The sequence below is a fragment of the Oncorhynchus nerka genome, linkage group LG9a (assembly GCF_034236695.1).
Source record: "Oncorhynchus nerka isolate Pitt River linkage group LG9a, Oner_Uvic_2.0, whole genome shotgun sequence".
NCBI lineage: Eukaryota > Metazoa > Chordata > Actinopteri > Salmoniformes > Salmonidae > Oncorhynchus > Oncorhynchus nerka.
The window spans coordinates 49,681,384-49,707,101 of NC_088404.1; the positions used below are offsets into that span (position 1 = coordinate 49,681,384).

General features: G+C 41.1%; 1 protein-coding gene across 1 annotated transcript in view; it reads right to left on the minus strand.

The window, feature by feature from the left end:
- LOC115134470 (calcium-dependent secretion activator 2-like) overlaps positions 1-25,718 on the minus strand; it is a 178,825-nt gene that overhangs the window by 127,932 nt on the left and 25,175 nt on the right. Inside the window, exons 2-4 of the mRNA XM_065022669.1 lie at positions 21,690-21,770; positions 21,126-21,359; positions 20,556-20,677 (exon numbers count right to left, since the gene is read on the minus strand). Coding sequence (XP_064878741.1) covers positions 20,556-20,677; positions 21,126-21,359; positions 21,690-21,770 — 437 coding nt within the window. The remainder of the gene's footprint in view (positions 1-20,555; positions 20,678-21,125; positions 21,360-21,689; positions 21,771-25,718) is intronic.

A 25,718-nucleotide genomic window follows, 5' to 3' on the forward strand; every position in this document is an offset into this window, starting at 1 on the left:
CAGAATAGGGTCTTAAAGCTAGAGTCCTTAAAGTCCAACTCCAAGCTCCTTCACACTTCATTCATCATCCAATTACTTAACAAAAGGCACATCTAAATAGGTGGTCCAGGTATACTCATGACATGGCAGGGGGGTGGGCCATTTCTCTTTTGTTCTCTATTGCTCCTATATTGTTACCGCATGCAAGGAGCGAGGCCGATGACATTAGAGGGCACCATCAGATCAACTCCTTGAAGTTTGCAGTAGTCTAAAAAATTACTGTATTTATACATGAGATATTGTTTATCTACAGGAAAAGTTCAAATAGATGGAGAGCGTCTTTAATTGAAACAGTAACAAAGTGCCCCCCACCCCCGCCTCTGTTTTGGTAAAAAGCTGAGGGACGGGACTGGAGAAATGTAACCACTCTCAAATTCATAGTCAGAGCGATGGATGCAAGGACTGACCATCCATGATACACAAATGATAGTTTTAACCATGTTTGGAGGTTATACAGTGTTTGTTTACATTTACATGTTTTACAAACATTGGAGTAAACAAGCTGAGTTTTGATATGACAGTTAAACTAAGCTCATGAGGCATTTATAAGTTATATTCTTCAAGAATCAATGGGTATATATCATACATTTGTAATTCAAAAAATGGACGCAGCAACTGAGGATTCTAGCTTTCAAAAGAGCACAGAATCAATATTAGGTCACAGAAATAAAATGAAAAACACACGAGAAATAAAACAAACGAGAATGTGTACTATATACAAGGTCAGTACCAGTTTAGGGTACTTAGGGTAAAGGGTTTAGGGTAATGTCAAGCATACCTATACCATGATGCAGCCACCACATTACTAGAAAACAAGGAGGCAGTTACTTAGTGATGTGTTGGACTTACCCCAAACATAAGGCTTTGTATTTAGGTAAAAGTGCATTCCTTTGGTGTTTTTTGTTTGTTGCAGTATTACTTTAGTGTCTTTTTGCATACAAGATGCATGTTTTGGAATATGTTTATTCTGTATATTTGTATTCTTCGTCATTTAGGTCATTATTCTGGAGTCAATAAAATGTTGTTGATCCATCCACAGTTGTTAAATCCCATCACAGCCATTGAATTCTGTAGCTGTTCAAAAAAAAATCACCAATGGCCTCATGGCGACATCCCTGAGCAGTTGAATATCCTGTCCTGCAGCTCAGTTCAGAAGGACAACTGTATCTTTGATGTGTCTGGGTGGTTTAATACATAATCCACAGCATAATTATTAATTTGATCATGCTTAAAGATATGTTTAATGTCTGATTTATTATTGTTACCCATCTACCAATCACTGCCCTTCTTCATGAGGCTTTCAAAGAGCTCCATGGTCTTTGTAGTTGAATCTGTACTTGGAATTCAATACTTGACTGAGGGACCTTACATATGTTGTATATATGGGGTACAGAGGAAGGGTTAGTCATTCAGAAATCATGTAAACCCGTAATATTTCACACAGAGTGAGTCCATGTCACTTATTATGTGATTTTTAAAGCAAATTTGTACTCCTGAACTAATTTAGGCTTGCCTAAACAAAGGAGCTGAATACTTACGCAACAACTATATTAGTTATGAATTTGTTATTTATCTTTAAAAATATATATATATATTCTTCCACTTTGACATGAGTATATTGTGTAGATTGTTTAAAAAATAAATCATTTTAATCCCACTTTGTAACACAAAATGTGAAGAAATCCAAAGGGTCTGAATACTTTTGCAAGGCACTGTAGATGGATATAACTCGTTTTAGTATAGACATTCCTATTGAGGGCTTTGTAGTATATTCATTTAAGAATGGATGTTATTGCCTTGGATTGAATTAGATGAAAATACATGCCCTAAATTTTAAGACTTAACAATGCTTATTTTTTTTTGGGGGGGGGGGTTGCATTTTGCAAATCTTCTGTATAACACCCTATCCTTCTCATTAAATTCTTATTTGAATTCCACCTTCCATTGTTCTCCTAATTTGCACACATAGAACCAGAGGCTAGTGCCGCTTTGATGACTTGTAATTGGCTAACAACAACAAGCAACACGCACCACTCTCATGAAATGTAATTAGATACTTTTCTCTCTCTTTCTCTACTGCAGCAGTCACGTTCAGGTCTGTATAGGTCCTTACCAGCAAATCAGTTATAATTACACCCCGAGGCAATCAGATCTGACCCAGATCCGAGGGTCAACTACAGAATTTCGGACCCAACCTGGTCGGGTCCCGGGTAATCAGTTTTGAGTGGACCCATGAAGACCTCTAGGTCTGTACTCTCCTGGAAGCTTCTGATTTGGGTTTAAGGTGGAGGATGAGCATGGTGGGTGGTTCAGTTATCCCACTAGGCACAAACTGATTGTTGGAAACTTTGTTTATTCATTGTCATTTCAACAAAATAAATGTATGTGATTATGTTGAATCATTGTGGAAAACTGATTGGATTTGCAAAAAGTCAACAACGTAAAGGGATTTCGGGAATGTCTGTATTTTCTTCACCTAAATCCACCTTTACCCTAAAACCAATGAGATGGTTAAAATGTTTGTTGGTTTTACAATCGAATTGAATTAAAACTAGCATTGAACTGACGTCTGTGCCCAGTGCGATAACACCTGCACAACAGGTCACGAGTGTGTGTGCATTTATTATTTCCCAGTTGCCAAGACAACGTGTGGATTTTACTCAAAACGGTCTGTTCCTTTAAATTGCGAGAGACAAAAGAAATATAAACTCACTCACAGAGGAGGGTAAAGGAAAAGATCAGTTCAAACAAGAAGTGTCTATTGTTTGCCTCGTGTCATTTTTCTTTATCACGGCACACAAAGAAAATGGACACTGGAGATAACCTTGAGCAGACTTTACCCGACACTGATCTGTCTTTGTTTGCCTCTCTTAGGAAAGTCAACAGTTAAGGATGTCATGTGGAGGGCCGGGAAGTTAACTATGTGTGGTGTATTTTCCAAAAAGGTGTTTTCTGTCTTAAGATACATTATCTGACAATGTATAGAACAGCAACAAATACCTACCTGGCTGAAGCAAAACATTTGACTTAATTTCTTCCTTGAAAAGAGAGTGAGTGTGTGGGAAGGAAGGTCTTTCCCATTTCTGCTGAAGGACAAATATTGTCTGTCTATGCATAAAATACTTAGAAATACACTGATTCATTCAGTCAAGTAACTACCCTCTAATCCAACTAAGATGCAAGACAATGACAATCATTGGTCTTGCAGTCAGCCTACACAAAGGCGTATAATGACTTCAAATTGAAAGGAGCCTCCAATGGTAAGGAAAAAGAACAGAAAATGTTTTATTTATTTATTTCACCTTTATTTAACTAGGTAGGCCAGTTGAGAACAAGTTCCCATTTACAACTGCGACCTGGCCAAGATAAAGCAAAGCAGTGCGACACAAACAACACAGAGTTACACATGGGATAAACAAAAGTACGGTCAATAACACAATACAAACATCTATATACAGTGTGTGCAAATGTAGTAAGATTAGGGAGGTAAGGCAAATAGGCCATAGTGGTAAATAATTACAATTTAGCAATTAACACTGGAGTGATAGATGTGCAGAAGATGAATGTGCAAGTAGAGATACTGGGTTGCAAAGGAGAAGAAAAAAAACAATAAGGGGAGGAGGTAGTTGGGTGGGCTATTTACAGGTGCAATAATTGGTAAGCTGCTCTGACAGATGATGCTTCAAGTTAGTGAGGGAGATATATAAGACTCCAGCTTCAGAGATTTTTGCAATTTGTTCCAGTCATTAGCAGCAGAGTACTGGAAGGAAAGGCGGCCAAAGGTGATGTTGGCTTTGGGGATGACCAGTGAAATATACCTGCTGGAACGCGTGCTACGAGTGGGTGCTGCTATGGTGACCAGTGAGCTGAGGTAAGGCGGGGCTATACCTAGCAAAGACTTATAGATGACCTGGATCCAGTGGGTTTGGCGACGAATATAAAGCGAGGGCAGCCAGCGAGAGCATACAGGTCGCAGTGGTGGGTAGTATATGGGGCTTGGTGGCAAAACGGATGGAACTGTGGTAGACCACATATAATTTGCTGAGTAGAGTGTTGGAGGCTAATTTGTATATGACATCGCCGAAGTCAAGGATTGGTAGGATAGTCAGTTTTACGAGGGTATGTTTGGCAGCAAAGGATGCTTTGTTGCGAAATAGGAAACCGATTCTAGATTTAATTTTGGATTGGAGATGCTTAATGTGAGTCTGGAAGGAGAGTTTACAGTCTAACCAGACACCTAGGTATTTGTGCTATGTTGTCCACATATAATATGTTGTCCACATATTCTAAGTCAGAACCATCCAGAGTAGTGATGCTAGTCGTGCGGGCGGGTGCAGGCAGTGATCGGTTGAAGAGCATGCATTTAGTTTTACTTGCATTTTAGAGCAGTTGGAGGCCACGGAAGGAGTGTTGTATGGCATTGAAGCTCACAGTGTCCAAAGAAGGGCCAGAAGTATACTGAGAATCACCAGCAAGAGCAGAGTCATTAAGACTGCAATGATTGTGTAATAGATGGATGCATAATAATAACTTTCTTTGTATAGCGCTTTTCAATATAAGTAACGTAGTGCTTCACATCAAATAAATAAAATAGTAGTAACAAAGAAACAGACAGGAGGAAGGATAATAAAGGGTAGAGTACCTTATGATAAGCTGTAGACCACACTATCTACTAAGAGAGTTCTCATCTATATTATTCATAGCCATCTATTTACCACCGCAGACTGATGCTGGCACGAAGACCGCACTCAACCGACTCTATAAGGTCAAAAGCAAACAAGAAAATGATCATCCAGAAGCGGCGCTCCTAGTGGCTGGGGACTTTAATACAGGAAAACTTATATCAGTTGTACCCAATTTTTACCAGAATGTCACATGTGCAACCAGAGAAAAAAAAACTCAAGACCACCTTTACTCCACACACAGAGATGCATACAAAGCTCTCCCCCGCCCTACATTTGGCAAATCTGACCATAATTCCATCCTCCTGATTCCTGCCTACAAGCAAAAACTAAAGCAGGAAGTACCTGTGACTCGCTCAATACGGAAGTGGTCAGATGACGAGGATGCTACGCTAGAGGACTGTTTTGCTAGCACAGACTGTAATATGTTCCGGGATTCATCCAGTGGCATTAAGGAGTATACCACCTCAGTCATCGGCTTCATCAATAAGTGCATCAACGCAGTCATCCCCACAGTGAACGTATGTACATATCCCAACCAGAAGCCATGGATTAAAGGCAACATCCATATTGAGCTAAAGGCTAGAGCTGCCGCTTTCAAGGAACGGGACACTAATCCAGACGCTTATAAGAAATCCCGCTATGCCCTCAGACGAACCATCAAACAAGCAAAGCGTCAATACAGGATTAAGATTTAATCCTACTACACCGGCTCTGACGCTCGTCGGATGTGGCAGGGCTTGAAAACTATTACGGACTACAAAGGGAAACCCAGACATAAGCTCCCCAGTGACGCGAGCCTACCAGACGAGCTAAATGCCTTTTATGCTTGCTTTGAGGCAAGCAACACTGAAGCATGCACGAGAGCACCAGATGTTCTGGGTGACTGTGTGATAAAGCACTCGGTAGCAGATGTGAGCAAGACCTTTAAACAGGTCAACATTCACAAAGCCGCGGGGACAGACGGATTACCAGGAAGTGTACTCAAAGGATGCGCGGACCAACTGGCAAGTGTTTTAACTGACATTTTCAGCCTCTCCCTGACCGAGTCTATAATACTTAAACTCAGCAAAAAAATAAATGTCCTCTCACTGTCAACTGCGTTTATGTGTAAATATTTGTATGAACGTAACAATATTCAACAACGGAGACATAAACTGAACAAGTTCCACAGACATGTGACTAACAGAAATTGAATAATGTGTCCCTAAACAAAGAGGGGGTCAAAATCAAAAGTAGCAGTCAGTATCTGGTGTGTACTTAGTCCCCTCCTGTACTCCCTGTTCACCCATGACTGTGTGGCCAAACACGACTCCAACACCATCATTAAGTAAGCTGACGACACAACAGTGGTAGGTCTGATCACCGACAACAATGAGACAGTCTATAGGGAGGAGATTTGAGAACTGGCATTGTGATACAAGGACAACAACCTCTCCCTCAATGTCAGCAAGACAAAGAAGCTGATCGTGGAGTACAGGAAAAGGCGGGCCGAACAGGCCTCTATTAACATCGACAGGGCTGTAGTGGAGCAGGTCGAGAGTTAAGTTCCTTGGTGTCCACATCACCAACAAACTATCATGGTCCAAACACACTAAGACAGTTGTGAAGAGGGCACGACAAAACAGTTTCCCCCTCAGGAGAGGCATGGGTCCCCAGATCCTCAAAAAGTACAGCTGCACCAACGAGAGCATCATGACTGGCTGCATCACCGCCTGGTATGGCAACTGCTCAGCATTTGACCGTAAGGTGCTATAGAGGGTAGTGCGTACAACCCAGTACATCACTGGGGCCCAAGCTTCCTGCCGTCCAAGACCTATATAATAGGCGGTGTCAGAGGAAAGCCCATAAAATTGTCTGTTTTCTCTACCTTTGCACGGCAAGTCTAGGACCAAGAGGCAAGTCTAGGACCAAAAGGCTCCTTAACAGCAGATATTTCAATATTTTCTTAACTCTTCTTAACTCTGCACTGTTGGTTAACCTCTCTGGCACCAGTGGGACGGTAGCGTCCCACTCGACAACAGCCAGTGAAATTGCAAGACACCGCATTGAAAACAACAGAAATCCCATATTTAAAATTCCTCAAACATACAAATATTTTACACAATTTTAAAGATAAACTTGTTGTAAAAACAGCCACAGTGTCCGATTTCAAAAAGGCTTTAAGTTGAAAGCACACCAAACGATTATGTTAGGTCAGCACCTAGTCACAGAAAAACACAGCCATTTTTCCAGCCAAAGAGAGGAGTCACAAAAAGCAGAAATGGAGATAAAATTAACCTAACCTTTGATGATCTTCATCAGATGAAAATCAAGTGATTTTGCAGAGAGCCACATCAATTACAGAAATACTCATAATAAACATTGCTAAAAGATACAACTGTTATGCATGGAATTTTAGATCCACTTCTCCTTAATGCAACCGCTGTGTCAGATTTTTTAAAAACGTTACGGAAAAAGCACACCATGCAATAACCTGAGTACAGCGCTCAGACACAAAAACAAGCCATACAGATACCCGCCATGTTGTGGAGTCAACAGTAGTCAGAAATAGCATTCTAAATATTCACTTACCTTTGATGATCTTCATCAGAAGGCACTCCCAGGAATCCCAGTTCCACAATAAATGTTTGTTTGATAAAGTCCATCATTTATATCCAAATACTTCCTTTTCCTTTGCACGTTTAGCCCAGTAATCCAAATTCATGAGGCCTTATCACTAGGTCCAGACGAAAAGTAAAAAAGTTCTGTTACAGTCCGTAGAAACATGTCAAACGATGTATAGAATCAATCTTTAGGATGTTTTTAACATAAAGCTTTAATAATGTTCCAACCAGAGAATTCCTGGAACGCAGGTCACTCTCACGTGATCAGCTCATGCCACTCTGGCAGACCCCTGACTCAATCAGCTCTCATTTCCCCCTCCTTCACAGTAGAAGCCTCAAACAAGGTTCTAAAGACTGTTGACATCTAGTGGAAGCCTTAGGAAGTGCAACATGACACCATAGACACTGTGTATTCGATAGGCAATGACTTGAAAAACTACAAACCTCAGATTTCCCACTTCCTGGTTGGATTTTTTTCTCAGGTTTTTGCCTGCCATATGAGTTCTGCTATACTCACAGACATCATTCAAACAGTTTTAGAAACTTCAGAGTGTTTCTATCCAAATATACTAATTTATATGCATATGCATATCCTAGCTTCTCGGCCTGAGTAGCAGGCAGTTTCATTTGGGAACGCTTTTCATCCAAAATTCAGAATGCTGCCCTCTACCCTAGTGAAGTTAAGGGTTTGTAAGTAAGCATTTCACGGTAAGGTCTACACTTTTATTCGGTTCTATTCGGCACATGTAACAAATACATTTTGATTTGAAACAAGATAGGTAATTAAAACCATACATTAAAAACACTTGCCGTCCATGAGATTATGAGAAAATACAAACAATGGAGTTATGATGTGGTAGGGCAGTTGTAGTAAGGCCAAGGGGCATTTATAAGTTATGCTACTCAAAAATTAAAGGGTATGTGGTTGATTGAAGTTATCATTAAATTGAACAGCAGGAAATATTCCAGATAGTGGCTTAAAGGCCATGTTCTTCTGGTTTCAGGGCTAATGAAGAGGATGGTATATTGTAGTGGCATGAAATGGAGGGCACACAGTCTGAGCTCTGGGAAATTCTCCAACACTGAGAGTCTGAAAGGGTAGTCTTATTACCGCATTACCAGACTCCTGCCGCCGCCAGTCTAATAACCATGCTAAAATCAATGGCCAGAGGCACCGCAACAAGCAAGGACTCACTGTTACTGTACCTAATCATCAGACATTTTAATTTAGCTGGAGGCTGTGAGACAATAGCCACTTCATGATGTGATAGGAGGGATAATGCAGTGCAAAGTCACACAACAGAGGCTATTACTGAATCTCTCTGCTATGTGGATGGATGCTATGAAAATTGTGTCTCAAGAGACAAACATATTTTCAATTTAAGCTTTGGAGGACAAGATAATAACTCTTCAGCTAAATGAGGTGGAACGGAAAATAATTAAAATCGTGTTCCCCCAGACAACATGTTTAAAGGGCACAGCAGCAGGACTTCACTTAATACCATGCTTTTAGGCCTAACTAACTTAAACATTAGCTACCTGAGCAGCTAAACGATCGCTGAAGCTGTACATAGCCCACCCAATCTACCTACCTCATCCCCATATTGTTTTCATTTACTTTTCTGCTAATTTGAAGACCAGTATTTCTACTTGCACATCATCATCTGCTCATCTATCACTCCAGTGTTATTTTCTAAATTGTAATTACTCCACTACTATTTATTGCCTTACCTCCTCATGCCATTTGAACACTGTATATAGATTTTTTTCTCCCTATTGTGTTATTAATTGTACGCTTGTTTATTCCATGTGTAACACTGTGTTGTTGTTTGTAAATTAGAACTTGTTCTCAACTAGCCTACCTGGTTAAATAAAGGTGAAATAAAAATAATTTAAAAAAAGACCAGAGCCTGGACTTTATCTTCATTAATTTCCATTTCAATCAGGTGGGGGAAAACTTTGAGCAAGAGTGTTAAAGAATTCACTCCAAAACTTCATTATCACAAGTCACATAGGCTACTATGAGACACATGTCTAGATTGGACAGGCCCAGAGCTCTTGCGAGATGACTAAGAGGCCAGTCAGTATGTCAGCAACGCTAACAAAGGAAGTGGAAATGATGTCGTGAGCTCAGACAGGGGAACTCCTTGACCTAACACTGAACCTGCATGGCATGGTAGCTCAAGGTTACGCCACCAAACACAAACTTCAGTTCTCTGTGTGCTGTGCTGTCTATTCCCCTATGCTGAAAAACAAGTGAAGTGGAAAGCAGAGGAAAAATCACCACTGGAAAAGGAAGTTAACTTCTTGGATATAGGGGGCGCTATTTTAATTTTGGGATGAAAAACGTTCCCGTTTTAAACAATATATTTTGTAATGTAAAGATGCTCGACTATGCATATAATTGACAGATTTGGAAAGAAAACACTCTGACGTTTCCAAAACTGCAAAGATATTGTCTGTGAGTGCCACAGAACTGATGTTACAGGCGAAACCCAGATAAAAATCCAATCAGGAAGTGCCGCATTTTTTGAAACCGCCTCATGCCAATGACTCCTTATATGGCTGTGAATGGGCCACGAATGAGGTTAGGCTTTCTGTCGCTTCCCCAAGGTGTCGACAGCATTGTGACGTATTTGTAGGCATATCATTGGAAGATTGACCATAAGAGACTACATCTACCAGGTGGTCGCTTGGTGTCCTCCGTTGCAATTATTGCGTAATCTCCAGCTGCAGTATTTTTCCGTTCGCTTCTGATGAGAAACCAACTGTCACGACTGATATATTATCGAATAGATATGTGAAAAACACATTGAGGATTGATTCTAAACAACGTTTGCCATGTTTCTGTCGATATTATGGAGGTAATTTGGAAAAAAAGTTTGGCGTTGTAGTGACTGCATTTTCCGGTCTTTTTCTTAGCTAAACGTGATGAACAAAACGGAGCTATTTCGCCAACACAAATAATCTTTTTGGAAAAAATTAACATTTGCTATCAAACTGAGAGTCTCGTCATTGAAATCATCCGAAGTTCTTCAAAGGTAAATGATTTTATTTGAATGCTTTTCTTGTTTTTGTGAAAATGTTGCCTGCTGAATGCTAGGCTTAATGCTATGCTAGGCTATCAATACTCTTACACAAATGCTTGTGTAGCTTTGGTTGAAAAGCATATTTTGAAAATCTGAGATGACAGTGTTGTTAACAAAAGGCTAAGCTTGTGTTTCAATATATTTATTTCATTTCATTTGCGATTTTCATGAATAGAAAAAGTTGCGTTATGCTAATGCATTATAGTTGAAGTATTTTTCTGTCGATTTCTCAGCCAAGCAGGATGAACAAACGTGACGTTTTTCGCCTACAAAAATATTCTTTTTGGAAAAAAGGAACATTTGCTATCTAACTGGGAGTCTTCCTGAGTGAAAGCATCTGAAGTTCTTCAAAGGTAAATTATTTAATTTGGTTGCTTTTCTTATTTTTGTGAAAATGTTGCCTGCTGCCAGCACAGCCTAGCATAGCGTTATGCCATGCTAAACTTACACAAATGCTTGTCTAGCGTTGGCTGTCACGCTTATTTTGGAAATCCGAGATGACAGTGTTGTTAACAAAAGGCTTAGCTTGTGTTTGAATATATTTATTTCATTTAATTTGCGATTTTCATGAATAGGAAATGTTGCGTTATGGTAATGCACTTGAGGCTATGATTACGCTCCCGGATACAGGATTGCTCGTCGCTAGAGGTTAAGAGTTGGCGAGGCTTTACTCTGTGGATCCAGAACTGTCGTTGGTGCTGTGTCATGATGATTTAGATGGGAGAAGACTGCAGAGCTATCAAGGGTGCTCACTACCATCCAACCTCCCTTGCATTACATAACAAATCCCAGCTTTAATAGGCGCCATTCGCAACATTAAACAATGCTCTGGGGAAGCAGCGGTGCTCTATAGCCTTAGATGTTAAAAATAGGAGTCTGTGTTACATGGAGCGCCTGTGTTTTACTCTCATTAGCTCAGAAATGCAGCACATTGTTCGCATTTCAAAGCTAAGGTCTGAGTGTATTACCATCATCAGTATATTACCATCAGGCATGGCTGCCATGTGTACGCGCGGGTACGTTCATTTAATCTTCAAAAGCTGACATGCCAAGACCAGGGATAATCCAATTAGACCTAAACAGGCAATGCGCTCTCTGCTGTAAACATTCAGGTTCCTATTAAAGTCGAAAAAAGCTGCATCTGAAATGTCCACACACATCTACATTATATATACAAAACTAGTATGTGGACGCCCCTTCAAATTGGTGGATTTGACTATTTCAGCCACACCCGTTGCTGACAAGTGTATAAAATCGAGCACACAGCTACAGTGGTTCCTCCTTTAAAAGTTGCGTCATACTGCGGCACCGCCTTGCGTGCTGCCTCGGCATTCTGTGGCACATCCTTTAATTCTCAGCCATTTTTTCTGTTACTGCAAGTTATTGCTAGTTTGACCACCAGAGGGCATCTTTGAGAAGCATTTGATAGTATTCTGTATTGGCATTACCAGAGAATTTAAAACCTTTTTTGTAATAACATAGTATATGGGATTGAAATTTGGCTTAATTAATTTGATTAATACTATGGTGTTTCTATTCAGAGAAAAAGGAAAAAGGAAGCCCTCATGGTTTCTATGGCGCTGTACAACACGACGTCAGGAGTAGGCTACTGGATCGGAGGATTCTAAATTGTTTGCCTTTATTAGACAACTTTGTTACAATATTTCGGTAAATCAGTGATATTTATTCCCATAGTAATTCGTTATGGATCCATAACTAAATCAACATCTGCATATTGAAAGAGTACTTTTTATCATTATTTTATTAACGAAATGTGTTTATTTGTTTATTAGGCTATTGTCCAGTCTACAATAAATACTGTCGTAAACATGTAGAAAATAGTCAAAATAAAGAAAAATCCTGGAATGAGTAGGTGTGTCCAAACTTTTGACTGGTACTTGCTTAATTAATTTGATTAATATTATGATGATTAATACTATTCCATGAAAAATGAAATACCCTCTGCGTTCTGTTAGAATGGAACTGAAAATATGGCGCTGTACACTGTGATTCCATATGTGTTATTTCATAGTTGTGATGTCTTCACAGCATAGTTGTGATGTCTACTACATAATTAGACATTAGACATTACTCAACACTAGTGAGACTCATTTCGCCTATGGTAGGCCTACAATATATCGGGAAAAAATGTTTCAATGATGTTGTCTCTCCTCCAATAATTACATTTAGAGGATTGGAGGACTAAATTAATATCTAAGGGGCATTTTCTGTTGGGATCTGTGAGAATATCTGAGAATATCTAAGTTTTTTAAAATATAATTCTAAATGAATTAATAACAAATCGCTTTGTTTAACCTGTTGCTTCTACTCGGGACGCTTGCGTCCCAACTAGAGCTCTGGAAATGCAAATGCGCTACGCTAAATGCTAATAGTATTAGTTAAAACTCAAAAGTTCATTAAAATACACATGCAGGGTATCGAATTAAAGCTACACTCGTTGTGAATCCAGGCAACAAGTCAGATTTTTAAAATGCTTTTCGGCGAAAGCATGAGAAGCTATTATCTGATAGCATGCAACACCCCAAAAGACCCACAGGGGACGTAAACAAAATAATTAGCATTTCGGCGTTACACAAACCGCACAATAAAATAGAAAACATTCATTACCTTTCACCATCTTCTTTGTTGGCACTCCTAGATGTCCCATAAACACTATTTGGGTCTTTATTTCGATTAAATCGGTCCATATAAAGCCTAGATATCGTTATATGTAGACTGTGTGATAAACGAAAAAAACATTGTTTCAAAACGTAACGTCATTTTTTAAAATTCAAAAAGTCGACGATAAACTTTCACAAAACACTTCGAAATACGTTTGTAATGCAACTTTAGGTATTAGTAAACGTTAATAAGCGATAAAATTCATCAGGAGGCGATGTAAAGATCATTAGCTGTCCGTCTGGAAAAATGTCCGGCTAGAAACTCAACGAAAATATCCGGTCCTAGACCGGATTAGATAGGGTGTCCTGCATGTGTTTGACCAAGAAAAAACTCGAAGGGAAATGACAAGACTCTAGACACCGTGTGGAAGCTGTAGGTACTGCAACCTCAGTCAATTAATTGTGGTTCACCTTTATCAATGGGATCAAGTAGCGCATGGATATATTTTCCCATTTTCAGTGATCAGTTTTTCCTGTGCTTTTCGATGTAAATGCCGTTCTGGTAAAGCCACAGCAGTGATTTAACCAGTTTTTTAAACGTCTGAGTGTTTTCTATCCACACAGACTAAGCAAATGCATATACTATATTCCTGGCATGAGTAGCAGGGCGCTGAAATGTTGCGCGATTTTTAACAGAATGTTCAAAAAAGTAGAGGGTCGACTGAAGAGGTTAAAAAGTAACAATATTTTGGAGATTTCGTTTTCATTTTTTCTTAGAGTTTGAGTGAGAAAATGGCAAAAAAAAGCAGACATCACTTGCTTATATTCAGTCAACACATATCTCAAGAAAATCATGGCATATTTGAATGAGTAATTCGTTATAGACCCAAAACTATTTATTTATTTATTTTAATTTTTTATTAACAGCTCAGTTTTGAATAGTAACTGTGTTAAGGGTGGAATTTTGGGTGGGGTGAGGAAAGACGTGACTTTAAGGTTACAATAGGCTATAAGTATACAGTAGATTGACGATTTTCCTCACTTTGATTATATTGTAGCACCATGACCAGGATCTCTATTCATTTAAGTGAGCAGATTAAGGCTTTCAGGAGGAACGGAAAATATAAAAGTAAGTAGACCTTTATGTAGTAAAATAAAGGTTAAATAAATAAATCAATAAAAGACCTACAACACCTTTGGTAGGCCAACAGTATATCTAAAAAAATATGTTTTTCATCTCTACATGTAGGTCTCTTTATTTAAACCCAATCAAACTTGTTTGGCATCAACTGAAAACATTCATCTGACAAGCAAAGATTAACTGGTCAAGGTCATCAAGAGGTTTTGTCTAGAGAAATTGACGATACAACAATGCAACAAATACATTGATCATCTCAGCAAGGTTTTACCTGTGGTCGTGGAGCTGGATGGAAGTGCGACTAAAATGTAGTTTATATAAACATCTGCATTTGAATGTATTTTTTCTCGTTATTTTATTTGATGAACAAAATAATAAAGATGTTGCTGAATAAATACTGTACTGATGTTTTGAGTTAGAAATGTAACACTTTAGAGTACTTAAGCATCATACATTGCAAGTTGGGGGATTTTCACAACAGTAGCCGGGTTATAAAAAGTCTATTGTCCTGCTAATAGGAAACATTTGCATGATGGGCTACACTTGCTACAGTTGTGAAAAACAAGTGTTTGAAAACCTGTTTTCAAAATGCCTCCAGTTGTCCATCATTACTGTAAATAAAAACACAGCATCTTGTTTACATATTGTTTACATTCTTTGTATCTACCTTTCCAATTACTTTTAGAGTTTGGAATTGACAACTTTGCACTTTTAATTAATAGTTCCATTGTTTAAATCGAACATGCAGACTTTTTGTCTTTCAATGATGGTTTTATGTAGGATGCTACATTTTTGACCAGTTGCAATTGTAAGTAGGCATTAAAAGCCTCATAGCCTACCTCAACTACACATTATTTATATAGGCCTAGGCTCTGAAGACATAGACTCCAATTAAGCCCTCTTGTTGTTTGTAAAGTCAAATTAAAATGATGATTATTGTTGAAATGAATTGCTCGACCGGTGTAGGTTTTCACCATCTGTTGGTGTGCAACACTAGCATAACAAGCTAGCTATATTTTCAGCACCAGCCTACCAGCACCCTACCCCGGCCAATTAAGAGTCTACCCCGGCCAAACCCACTGGGCCAATTGTGCGCCGCCCTATGGCACTCCCAATCACGGTTGGATGTGATACAGCCAGAATTCGAATATACACAGTTGAAGTCAGAAGTTTACATACACCTTAGCCAAATACATTTAAACTCATTTTTTCACAATCCCTGACATTTAATCAGAGTAAAAATTCCTTGTCTTTGGTCAGTTAGGATCACCACTTTATTTTAAGAATGTGAAATGTCAAAATAATATTAGAGAGAATTATTTATTTCAGCTTTGATTTCTTTCATTACATTCCCAGTGAGTCAGAAGTTTACATACACTCAATTAGTATTTGGTAGTATTGCCTAAAAATGATTTAACTTGGGTCAAACGTTCCACGTAGCCTTCCACAACCTTCCCAAAATAAGTTGGGTGAATTTTGGCCCATTCCTCCTGACAGAGCTGGTGTAACTGAGTCAGGTTTGTAGGCCTCCTTGCTTGCACATGCTTTTTCAGTTCTGCCCACACATTTTCTATAGGATTGAGGTCAGGGCTTTGTGATGGCCACTGCAATACCTTGACTTTGTTGTCCTTAAGCCATTTTGCCACAACTTTGGAAGTATGCTTGGGGTCATTGTCCATTTGGAAGACCTATTTGTGACCAAGCTTTAACTTCCCGACTGATGTCTTGAGATGTTGCTTCAATATATCCACATAATTTTCCCGCCTCATGATGCCATCTATTTTGTGAAGTGCACCAGTCCCTCCAGCAGGAAAGCAGCCCCACAATATGATGCTGCCACCCCCGTGCTTCACGGCTGGGATAGTGTTCTTTGGCTTGCAAGCCTCCTTTTTTTTCCTCCAAACAAAACGATGGTCATTATGAACAAACAGTTATATTTTTAAAAATTGTAGCAGTGGCTTCTTCCTTGCTGAGCAGCCTTTCAGGTTATGTCGATCTAGGACTCGTTTTACTGTGGATATAGATACTTTTGTACCCGTTTCCTCCAGCATCTTTACAAGGTCCTTTGCTGTTGTTCTGGGATTGATTTGCACTTTTCGCACCAAAGTACATTCATCTCTAGGAGACAGAATGCATTTCCTTCCTGAGCGGTATAACGGTTGTGTGGTCCCATGGTGTTTATTCTTGTGTACTATTGTTTGTACAGATGAACATGCTACCTTCAGACGTTTGGAAATTGCTCCCAAGGATGAACCAGACTTGTAGAGGTCTTGGCTGATTTCTTTTGATTTTCCCATGATGTCAAGCAAAGAGGAACTGAGTTTGAAGGTAAGCCTTGAAATACATCCACAGGTACACCTCCAATTGACTCAAATGATGTCAATTAGCCTATCAGAAGCTTCTAAAGCCATGCCATCATTTTCTGGAATTTTCCAAGCTGTTTAAAGGTAATGTCAACTTAGTGTATGTAAACTTTTGACCCACTGGAAGTGTGATACAGTGAATTATAAGTGAAATAATCTGTCTGTAAACAATTGTTGGAAAAATTAAGAGTCATGCACAAAGTAGATTTCCTAACCGACTTGCCAAAACTATAGTTTGTTTACAAGAAATTTGTGGAGTGGATGTAAAACGAGTTTTAATGACGCCAACCTAAGTGTATGTAAACTTCCGATTTCAACTGTATATAAATATATATATATTTCAGAACATTAACCGCGTGTAGGTAGATACGTGTGTAGGTAGATGTGGAAAGATAGACACAAATTATTTGTTGCAAGTTGGGGAGGGAGAGGAGTGGTGGGGTCACACCTAGCTCGGCTATTAGACAATTCTTTAGTAAAGGTGGAATAGTCTATTGTTCAGCTAATAGCCCATCCCGCGACGCTTGTGAAAAACGAATAATAATAATTTCCCCCCTTTCCACATGTTAAAGATTCCAATAGATAGTGTTTTTAGCCACAATCGGCCCCAACCCCAATTAATACATTTGGGCACAGTCGGTAGCGTGCTGAACTTCGGGCTAGAATGTTGAGGGTTTGAAACCTTCTCCCTGCTTGTTTCATTACATTATTATGCCGGTATCAGAGCAAATAGCCTGGAATGTTACTCCCATCTCATTCCTCGCTCTCTTCCACATGTCATTCAGCACGCTTGTGGGCGTGCTGGCAGGATGTACTGTTTTTTTATTCTGTATATATGAATTACAAAATCATTTTTCTAGTCTATTGCATAGTCACAATGTGTAATCATTGGTGTCCCAGGAGCAGGAGTGGTAAACACGGTTGAAGTGTATATTTGTAATACATACTTGCAGACACAGCACCATTCACAGAACGGAATTTGATATTGGATATGACAGAAAAAAACTTGCAAAATAGCGATTTTCGTAAATGTACTTTATGACTAAAATATGCACAATCGTTTGTCTCTACATTAAGTAACATATTCCTCTCAATTGTAAATTTTTTGCTTGACTCGTTATGACTTTATAACTACTTACATTTGCCTCCCAGTAATGTTTTTTTCAGCCATCTTTGCTGAAGAAAGCCAGGCTCCGCATCAAATTCGTCATTGGAACCACTCGATATGATTGGTCATATAAAAACCTTGGGACCAAAATGCATAATGAGTGTTCTAACTCCCCTTTGTGGTGGTCTGGAGCAATGAAGCCATTACTCTGGGTACCCCTAAGTCCCGCGATGTAAGCTCGCAACTTTTAAAGGAGGAACCACTGTATGCAATTTCCATAGACAAACATTGGTAGTAGAATGGCCTTACTGAAGAGCTCAGTGACTTTCAACGTGGCACCGTCATAGGACCTTTCCAACAAGTCAGTTTGTCACATTTCTGCCCTGCTAGAGCTGCCCCGGTCAACTGTAAGTGCTGTTATTGTGAAGTGGAAACGTCTAGGAGAACCAACGGTTCAGCTGCGAAGTGGTAGGCCATACAAGGTCACAGAACGGGACCACCGAGTGCTGAAGCACGTAGTGCATAAAAATGGTTTGTCCTAGGTTGCAATACTCACTAGTGAGTTCTAGATTCAAAGTCAGCCCAAAAACTGTTCGTCGGGACCTTCATGAAATGCGTTTCCATGGCCGAGCAGCCGTACACAAGCCTAAGATCACCATGTACAAAGCAAAGTGTCGGCTGGAGTGGTGAAAAGCATGCCGCCATTGGACTCTGGAGCAGTGGAAATGCATTATCTGTGCTTCCAACTTTGTGGCAACAGTTTGGGGAAGGCCCTTTCCTGTTTCAGCATGACAATGCCACCGTGCGTGCACAAAGTGAGGTACATACAGAAATGAACTTGACTGGCCTGCACAGAGCCCTGACCTCAACCCCATCGAACACCTTTGGGATGAATTGGAACGCAGACTGCGAGCCAGGCCTAATCACAACATCAGTGCCCTACCTCACTAATGCTCTTGTGGCAGAATGGAAGCAAGTCCCCACAGCAATGTTCCAACATCTAGTGAAAAGCCTTCTCATAAGAATGGAGGCTGTTATAGATGCAAATGGGGGAACAACTCCATATTAATACCCATGATTTTGGGATGAGATGTTCGACGAGCAGGTGTCCACGTACTTTTGGTCAAAATATTTGCTAGCCTCTCTACACTGGCTTCCTGTTAAGGCTAGAGCTGATTTCAAGGTTTTACTGCTAACCTACAAAGCATTACATGGGCTTGCTCCTTCTGATCTCTCTGATTTGGTCCTGCCGTACATACCTACACGCACGCTACGGTCACAACACTTAGGCCTCCTTATTGTCCCTAGAATTTCTAAGCAAACAGCTGGTGGCAGGCTTTCTCCTATGGAGCTCCATTTTTATGGAATGGTCTGTTTATCCATGTGAGAGACACAGACTCCGTCTCGACCTTTAAATCTTTATTGAAGACTAATCTCTTCAGTAGGTCCTATGATTGAGTGTAGTCTGTCCCAAGGGTGTGCAGGTGAATGGAAAGGCACTGGAGCGATGAACCACCCTTGCTGTCTCTGCCTGGCCGATTCCCCTCTCTCCACCGGGATTCTCTGCCTCTAACCCTAATACGGGGGCTGAGTCACTGGCTTACTGGTAATCTTACCATCCCGTCCCTAGGAGGGGTGCGTCAGTGGGTGGGTTGAGTGGGTTGAGTCACTGACATGATCTTCCTGTCCAGGTTTGGCGCCCCCCTCGGGTTCGTGCCGTGGAGGAGATCTTCATGGGCTATACTGGGTCTTGTCTCAGGGTAGTAAGTTGGTGATTGAAGATGTCTCTCTAGTGGTGTGGGGGCTGTGCTTTGGCAGAGTGGGTGGGGTTTTATCCTGCCTGGTTGGCCCTGTCCGGGGGTATCGTCGGACGGGGCCACAGTGTCTTCCAACCACTCCTATCTCAGCCTCCAGTATTTATGGTGCAATAGTCTACATGTCGGGGTGCTAGGGTCAGTCTGTTAAATCTCGAGTATTTATCCTATCTTATCCGGTGTCCTGTGTGAATTTAAGTATGCTCCCTCTAATTCGCTCTCTCTCCCTCTCCCTCTCCCTCCCGGAGGACCTGAGCCCTGGGACCATGCCTCAGGACTACCTGGCCATATGACACCCTGCTGTCCCCAGTCCACCTGGTCATGCTGCTGCTCCAGTTTCAACTGTTCTGCCTGCGGCTATGGAACCCTGACCTGTTCACCGGACGTGCTACCCTGTCCCGAACCTCCTGATTTCGAATCTCTCTCTCTTTACCGCACCTGCTGTCTCTAACTCTGCATGATCGGCTCTGAAAATCCAACTGACATTACCTCACGAGGTGCTGACCGGTTGCACCCTCTACAACCACTGTGATTATTATTATTATTATTATTATTATTTGACACTGCTGGTCATCTATGAACATTTGAACATCTTGGCCATGTTCTGTTATAATCTTCACCCAGCACAGCCAGAAGAGGACTGGCCACCCCTCAGAGCTTGGTTCCTCTATATGTTTCTTCCTAGGACCCTGCCTTTCTAGGGAGTTTTTCCTAGCCACCGTGCTTCTACATCTGCATTGCTTGTGGTTTTAGGCTGTGTTCCTGTATAGCACTATGTGACATCAGCTAATGTAAAAAGGGCTTTAGAAATACATTTTTTTGATTGATTGATTCTGTGAAGTTTCATGACTCTAGGACTAAAATAAGTTATTCAAAATGCCTTGTGAACTTCCATTAATATATGGCAATAAATAAAATAAATAAAAACAACGTATTACTCGGTTCCTGAAAAGGTAACCTGGAAGGTTTTTTCAAGACCGCCTGAACAGTAATTATTAAACAGACACTCTTATCTGGAGTGAACGACAGTGAACACAGTCAATAAATGATGTGGCTGCTTCAGCGATTGAACATGCAACCTTGTTGTTGACTTACTGTGGTCTGGAGGCTTCTGCCTGGTCTGTCTGCAGTTTCTCTCCTCCCTCCACCTCCATGGTGCAGTACACAATCCTGTTAGGAGCCACCGACTTCAGGCCCTGCACCTCCACTATCACTATCTGCAAACAGCAACAGAGAGAGGACATGGTCAGCTCCACACTTGTGCAGATAGAAAGGGAAGCATTAGAAGTGGAGTCACTGGGTCGTGTAAGTCCAGTCGAGGCACTATCACAGAATGCCAACCTGCAGCCACAGAGGGGACATTCACAGGCATGTAGGAACACACACACACACACACACACACACACACACACACACACACACAGCAGATAAGTTTGTTTCTTTTGTCTGGCCCCTTAGTAGACACAATAAGTCTCAAACTGACCCCAGAATAGATAAAACTACTACCAGACTAATGTAAATAAATGTAAAATACTCATTGATCTTTCTTTCAAAAGTCAACCAGAACAATTAACACATCAATTATCTTGACTGAGAGCAAGCAATCTGAGCGTACAACAAAAACATTTACTGGGCAAGATTACACGATGAAATCCCTACACACACCTCCAGTGCAAAGGAGAGGACCACGTCGGACTTGGAAAGGAATTCTGTCTCGTCGCCCATGTCCAGGAAGGAGTTGTTCATGGAGGAGCGTTTTAGCTTCTGTTTGAAGTTGGGGCCTCCCTTGGACACAGGTAGGCTCTCCAGGTTAGCCATGAGCAGATTGACAGACGAGCGCATCTCCTCGATGTACATGGCCTCCATGTCTTTAGACACAAACTTGGGGTAATTCCTCTCCTGAGAGGGAGTCAGTGTTAGAGGAAGAGTTGTGCATCCATCGTTGTGGAAGTTGATAACTACAGTGACCACAAGATATTATTTAAAGTATTCTGAAACAGTTGTCAACTATCACCGGCTCAGTGAGCTACAAGGTGTCCCATCCAACTTTAACAAAGCTGATTTAACTAATCAATGTGTAATTGACTAGTTGATTCAGGTGTGAAAGTACCTGGCTGAAAAATAAAAACACTTCTGGACACCTGTTAGCCCTCCATGACCAGAGCTGATTACCACTGTACGTGGCGTACACAGCATTGTTAGTTTGAGGGCTATAGGTGTAGGACTTACCCTGGCCATCTTCTCTGCAATCTGTAGTCTTCCATCCAGCTCCCGGCGGATCTGGGCTGCCTGTTCGTCCACATTGTCCAGCTACAAACCACAGACCAGGAAGGCGAGTGTTAATCAACCAATCAACAGATTGCTGAGTACCAATCGACAATAAATGAAAAGACATGGGGTGTTGACCAAATAAAACCGCCCACAAAGTCATCATTATCCACACTTTTCCTTTGACAACCAAAAACAAAACCTCTCCACACAGGATATCGGCAAAACAATATGGAATAACTCAAAATCTATAAGTCTTAATGTGGTGGCTGTCGCTGCATGCGGGTGCATACCCCCAACTAGGTTGTTATGGTGTCTGGTCATCTAGAGATTTGTATTGGTAGGGTAGCTCCTCCATAGTGGCTGACCCCCCTTCGCCTGATCAACCCTGATTGGCTGCGTTTACACAGACAGCCCAATTCTGATCTTTCGCACAATTATTGGCAAAAAGATATCTAAAAAATGAAAAGCATAATTTTTGGGACAAATCACTCGCTCAGCGCTAAACCTTGATTAGATATATTATTGAATCATGTGGCTATTGAGCAAGTTGAGTATACTAAACTCCTGGGTGTAACTCTACATAGTACGGAAGAGGTACATTTTTTTCATTGTCGATCAACAATGATAAACCACCTGGGTCTGACAACTTGAATGGAAAATTACTAAGGATAATAGCAGATGATATTGCCACTCCCATTTGTCATATCTACAATTTAAGCTTACTAGAAAGTGTGTGCCCTCAGGCCTGGAGGGGAGCAAAACGTATTCCCCTACCTAAGAATAGTAAAGCCCCCTTAACTAGCTCAAATAGCCAAACAATTAGCTTGCTACCAACCCTTAGTAAACTTTTGGAAAAAATTGTGTTTGACCAGATAAAATGTAATTTTACAGTAAACTAATTGACAAAAGAATTTCAGAATGCTTATAGGGATAGAACATTCAACAAGCACAACACTTACAAATTACTGATGATTGGCTGACAGAAATTAATGATAAAAAGATTGTGGGGTCTGTTTTGTTAGACTTTAATGTGAAACTTGATATTATCGATCACTGTCTGTTGCTGGAAAAACATATTTGTTATAGCTTTACACCCCTGCTGTATTGTGGATAAAGAGTTACCTGTCTAACAGAACACAGAGGGTGTTCTTTAATGGAAGCCTATCAAACAAAATCCAGGTAGATTCAGGAATTCCCCAGGGCAGCTGTCTAGGCCCCTTACTTTTTTCAAAATGTATTAACGACATGCCATCGGCTTTGAGTAAAGCCACTGTGTCTATGTATGCGGATGACTCAACACTATACACGTCAGCTACCACAGCAACTGAAATTACAGAAACACTTAAAGAGATGCAGTTAGTTTCAGAATTGGTGGCAAGGGATAAGTGAATCCTAAATATTTCTAAAACTTAAAGCATTGTATTTGGGACAAATCATTCACTAAACCCTAAACCTCAACTAAATCTTGGAATGAATAATGTGGAAATTGAGCAAGTTGAGGAGACTAAATTGCTTGGAGTAACCCTGGTCAAAACATATTGATACAACAGCACTAGGATGAGAAAAGTTTGTCTCTAATAAATCGCTGCTTTGCATTCTTAACAGCACTATCAACAATGCTGTCACGCCCTGGCCATAGAGAGGCTTTTATTCTCTATTTTGGTTAAGCCAGGTTGTGACTAGGGTGGGCATGCTAGTTTCTTTATTTCTATGTTTGTGTTTGGCCGGGTGTGGTTCTCAATCAGAGGCAGCTGTCTATCGTTGTCTCTGATTGAGAATCATACTTTTTCCCACCTGGGTTTGTGGGTAGCTGTTTTCTGTATAGTTTAGGTTACCTTACAGAACTGTTAGTTTCACGCTTTGTTATTTTTGTTCTAGTGTTCAGATTTAAATAAATATCATGAACATGTACCATGCTGCGCTTTGGTCCACTCCATCAGACGAGCGTGACAAATGCAGGTCCTACATGCCCTAGTTTTGTCACACCTGGACTACTGTTCAGTCGTGTGGTCAGGTGCCACAAAGAGGGAAAATTGCAATTGGCTCAGAACAGGGTAGCACGGCTGGCCCTTGGAAGTACACAGAGAGCTAACATTAATAATATGCATGTCAATCTCTCCTGGCTCAAAGTGGAGGAGAGATTGACTTCATCACTACTTGTATTTGTGAGAGGTATTGACATGTTGAATGCACCGAGCTGTCTGTTTGACATACTGGCACACAGCTGGGACACCCATGCATACCCCACAAGACATGCCACCAGAGATCTCTTCACAGTCCCCAAGTCCAAAACAGACTATGGGAGGCACACAGTACTACATACAGCCATGACTACATGGAACTCCGTTCCACATCAAGTAACTCATGTCAACAGTAAAACTTAATTTAAAAAACAGAAATTCATCTTATGGAACAGCAGGGACAGTGAAGCAACACAAACATAGACACATGAACACAACCATACAATAACGAATGCACTATGCACACATGCACACATGGATTTAGTGCTAAAGTTATGTGGTAGTAGAGGCCTGAGGGCACACACTTAATTAATATGTTGTGAAATCTGTTGTGAATGTATTGTAATGTTTTTTAAATGTATTGGCAGCGATACTTCTATGCTCGCTTCGAGGCAAATAACACTGAAACATACATGAGAGCACCAGCTGTACAGGAAGACTGTGTGATCAAGCTCTCCGCAGCCGATGTGAGTAAGACCTTTAGACAGGTCAACATTCACAAGGCCAGACAGATTACCAGGACGTGTACTGCCAGCATGCGCTGACCAACTGGGAAGTGTATTCACGGACATTTTCAACCTCTCCCTGTCCGAGTCTGTAATAACAACATGTTTTAAGCAGACCACCATAGTGCCTGTGCCCAAGAACACTAAGGTAACCTGCCTAAATGACAATCGACACGTAGCACTCACGTCTGTAGCCATGAAGTGCTTTGAAATGCTGGTCATGGCTCACATCAACACCATCATCCCAGAAACCCTAGCCCTACTCCAATTTGCATACCTCCCCAAAAAATCCACAGATGATGCAGTCTCTATTGCACTCCACACTGCCCTTTCCCACCTGGACAAAAGGAACCCCTATGTGAGAATGCTATTCATAGAGTACAGCTCAGCATTCAACACCATAGTGCCCTCAAAGCTCATCAATAAGCCAAGGACCCTGGGACTAAACACCTCCCTCTGCAACTGGATCCTGGACTTCCTGACGGGCCGCTCCCAGGTGGTAAGGGTAGGTAACAACACATCCGCATCCGCCAACACAGGGGCCCCTCAGGGGTGCGTGCTCAGCCCCCTCCTGTACTCCATGTTCACTCATGACTGCACGGCCAGGCATGACTCCAACACCATCATTAAATTTGCCGAAGACACAACAGTGGTAGGCCTGATCACCAACAACAACGAGACAACCTATAGGGAGGTCAGAGACCTGGCCGTGTTGTGCCAGAACAACAACCTCTCCCTCAACGTGATAAAGACAAAGGAGATGATTGTGGACTACAGGAAACAGAGGACCGAACATGCCCCCATTCTCATCGATGGGGTTGCAGTGGAGCAGGTTGAGGGCTTCAAGTTCCTTGGTGTCTACATCACCAACAAACTAACATGGTCCAAGCACACCATGACTTTTGTTGTGAAGCAGGCACGACAAAACCCATTCCCCCTCAGGAGACTGAAAAGATTTGGCATGGGTCCTCAGATGCTCAAAAGGTTCTACAGCTGCACCATCGAAAGCATCCTGACTGATTACATCATTGTCTGGTATGGCTACTGCTCGGCCTCCGACCGCAAGGCACTACAGAGGGTAGTGCGAACGGCCCAGTACAGCCAAGCTTCCTGCCATCCAAGACCTCTATGCCAGGCAGAGTCAGAGGAAGGCCCTAAAAATTGTCAAAGACTCCAGCCACCCTAGTCATAGACTGTTCTCTCTGCTACCACACGGCAAGCGGTACCGGAGCACCAAGTCT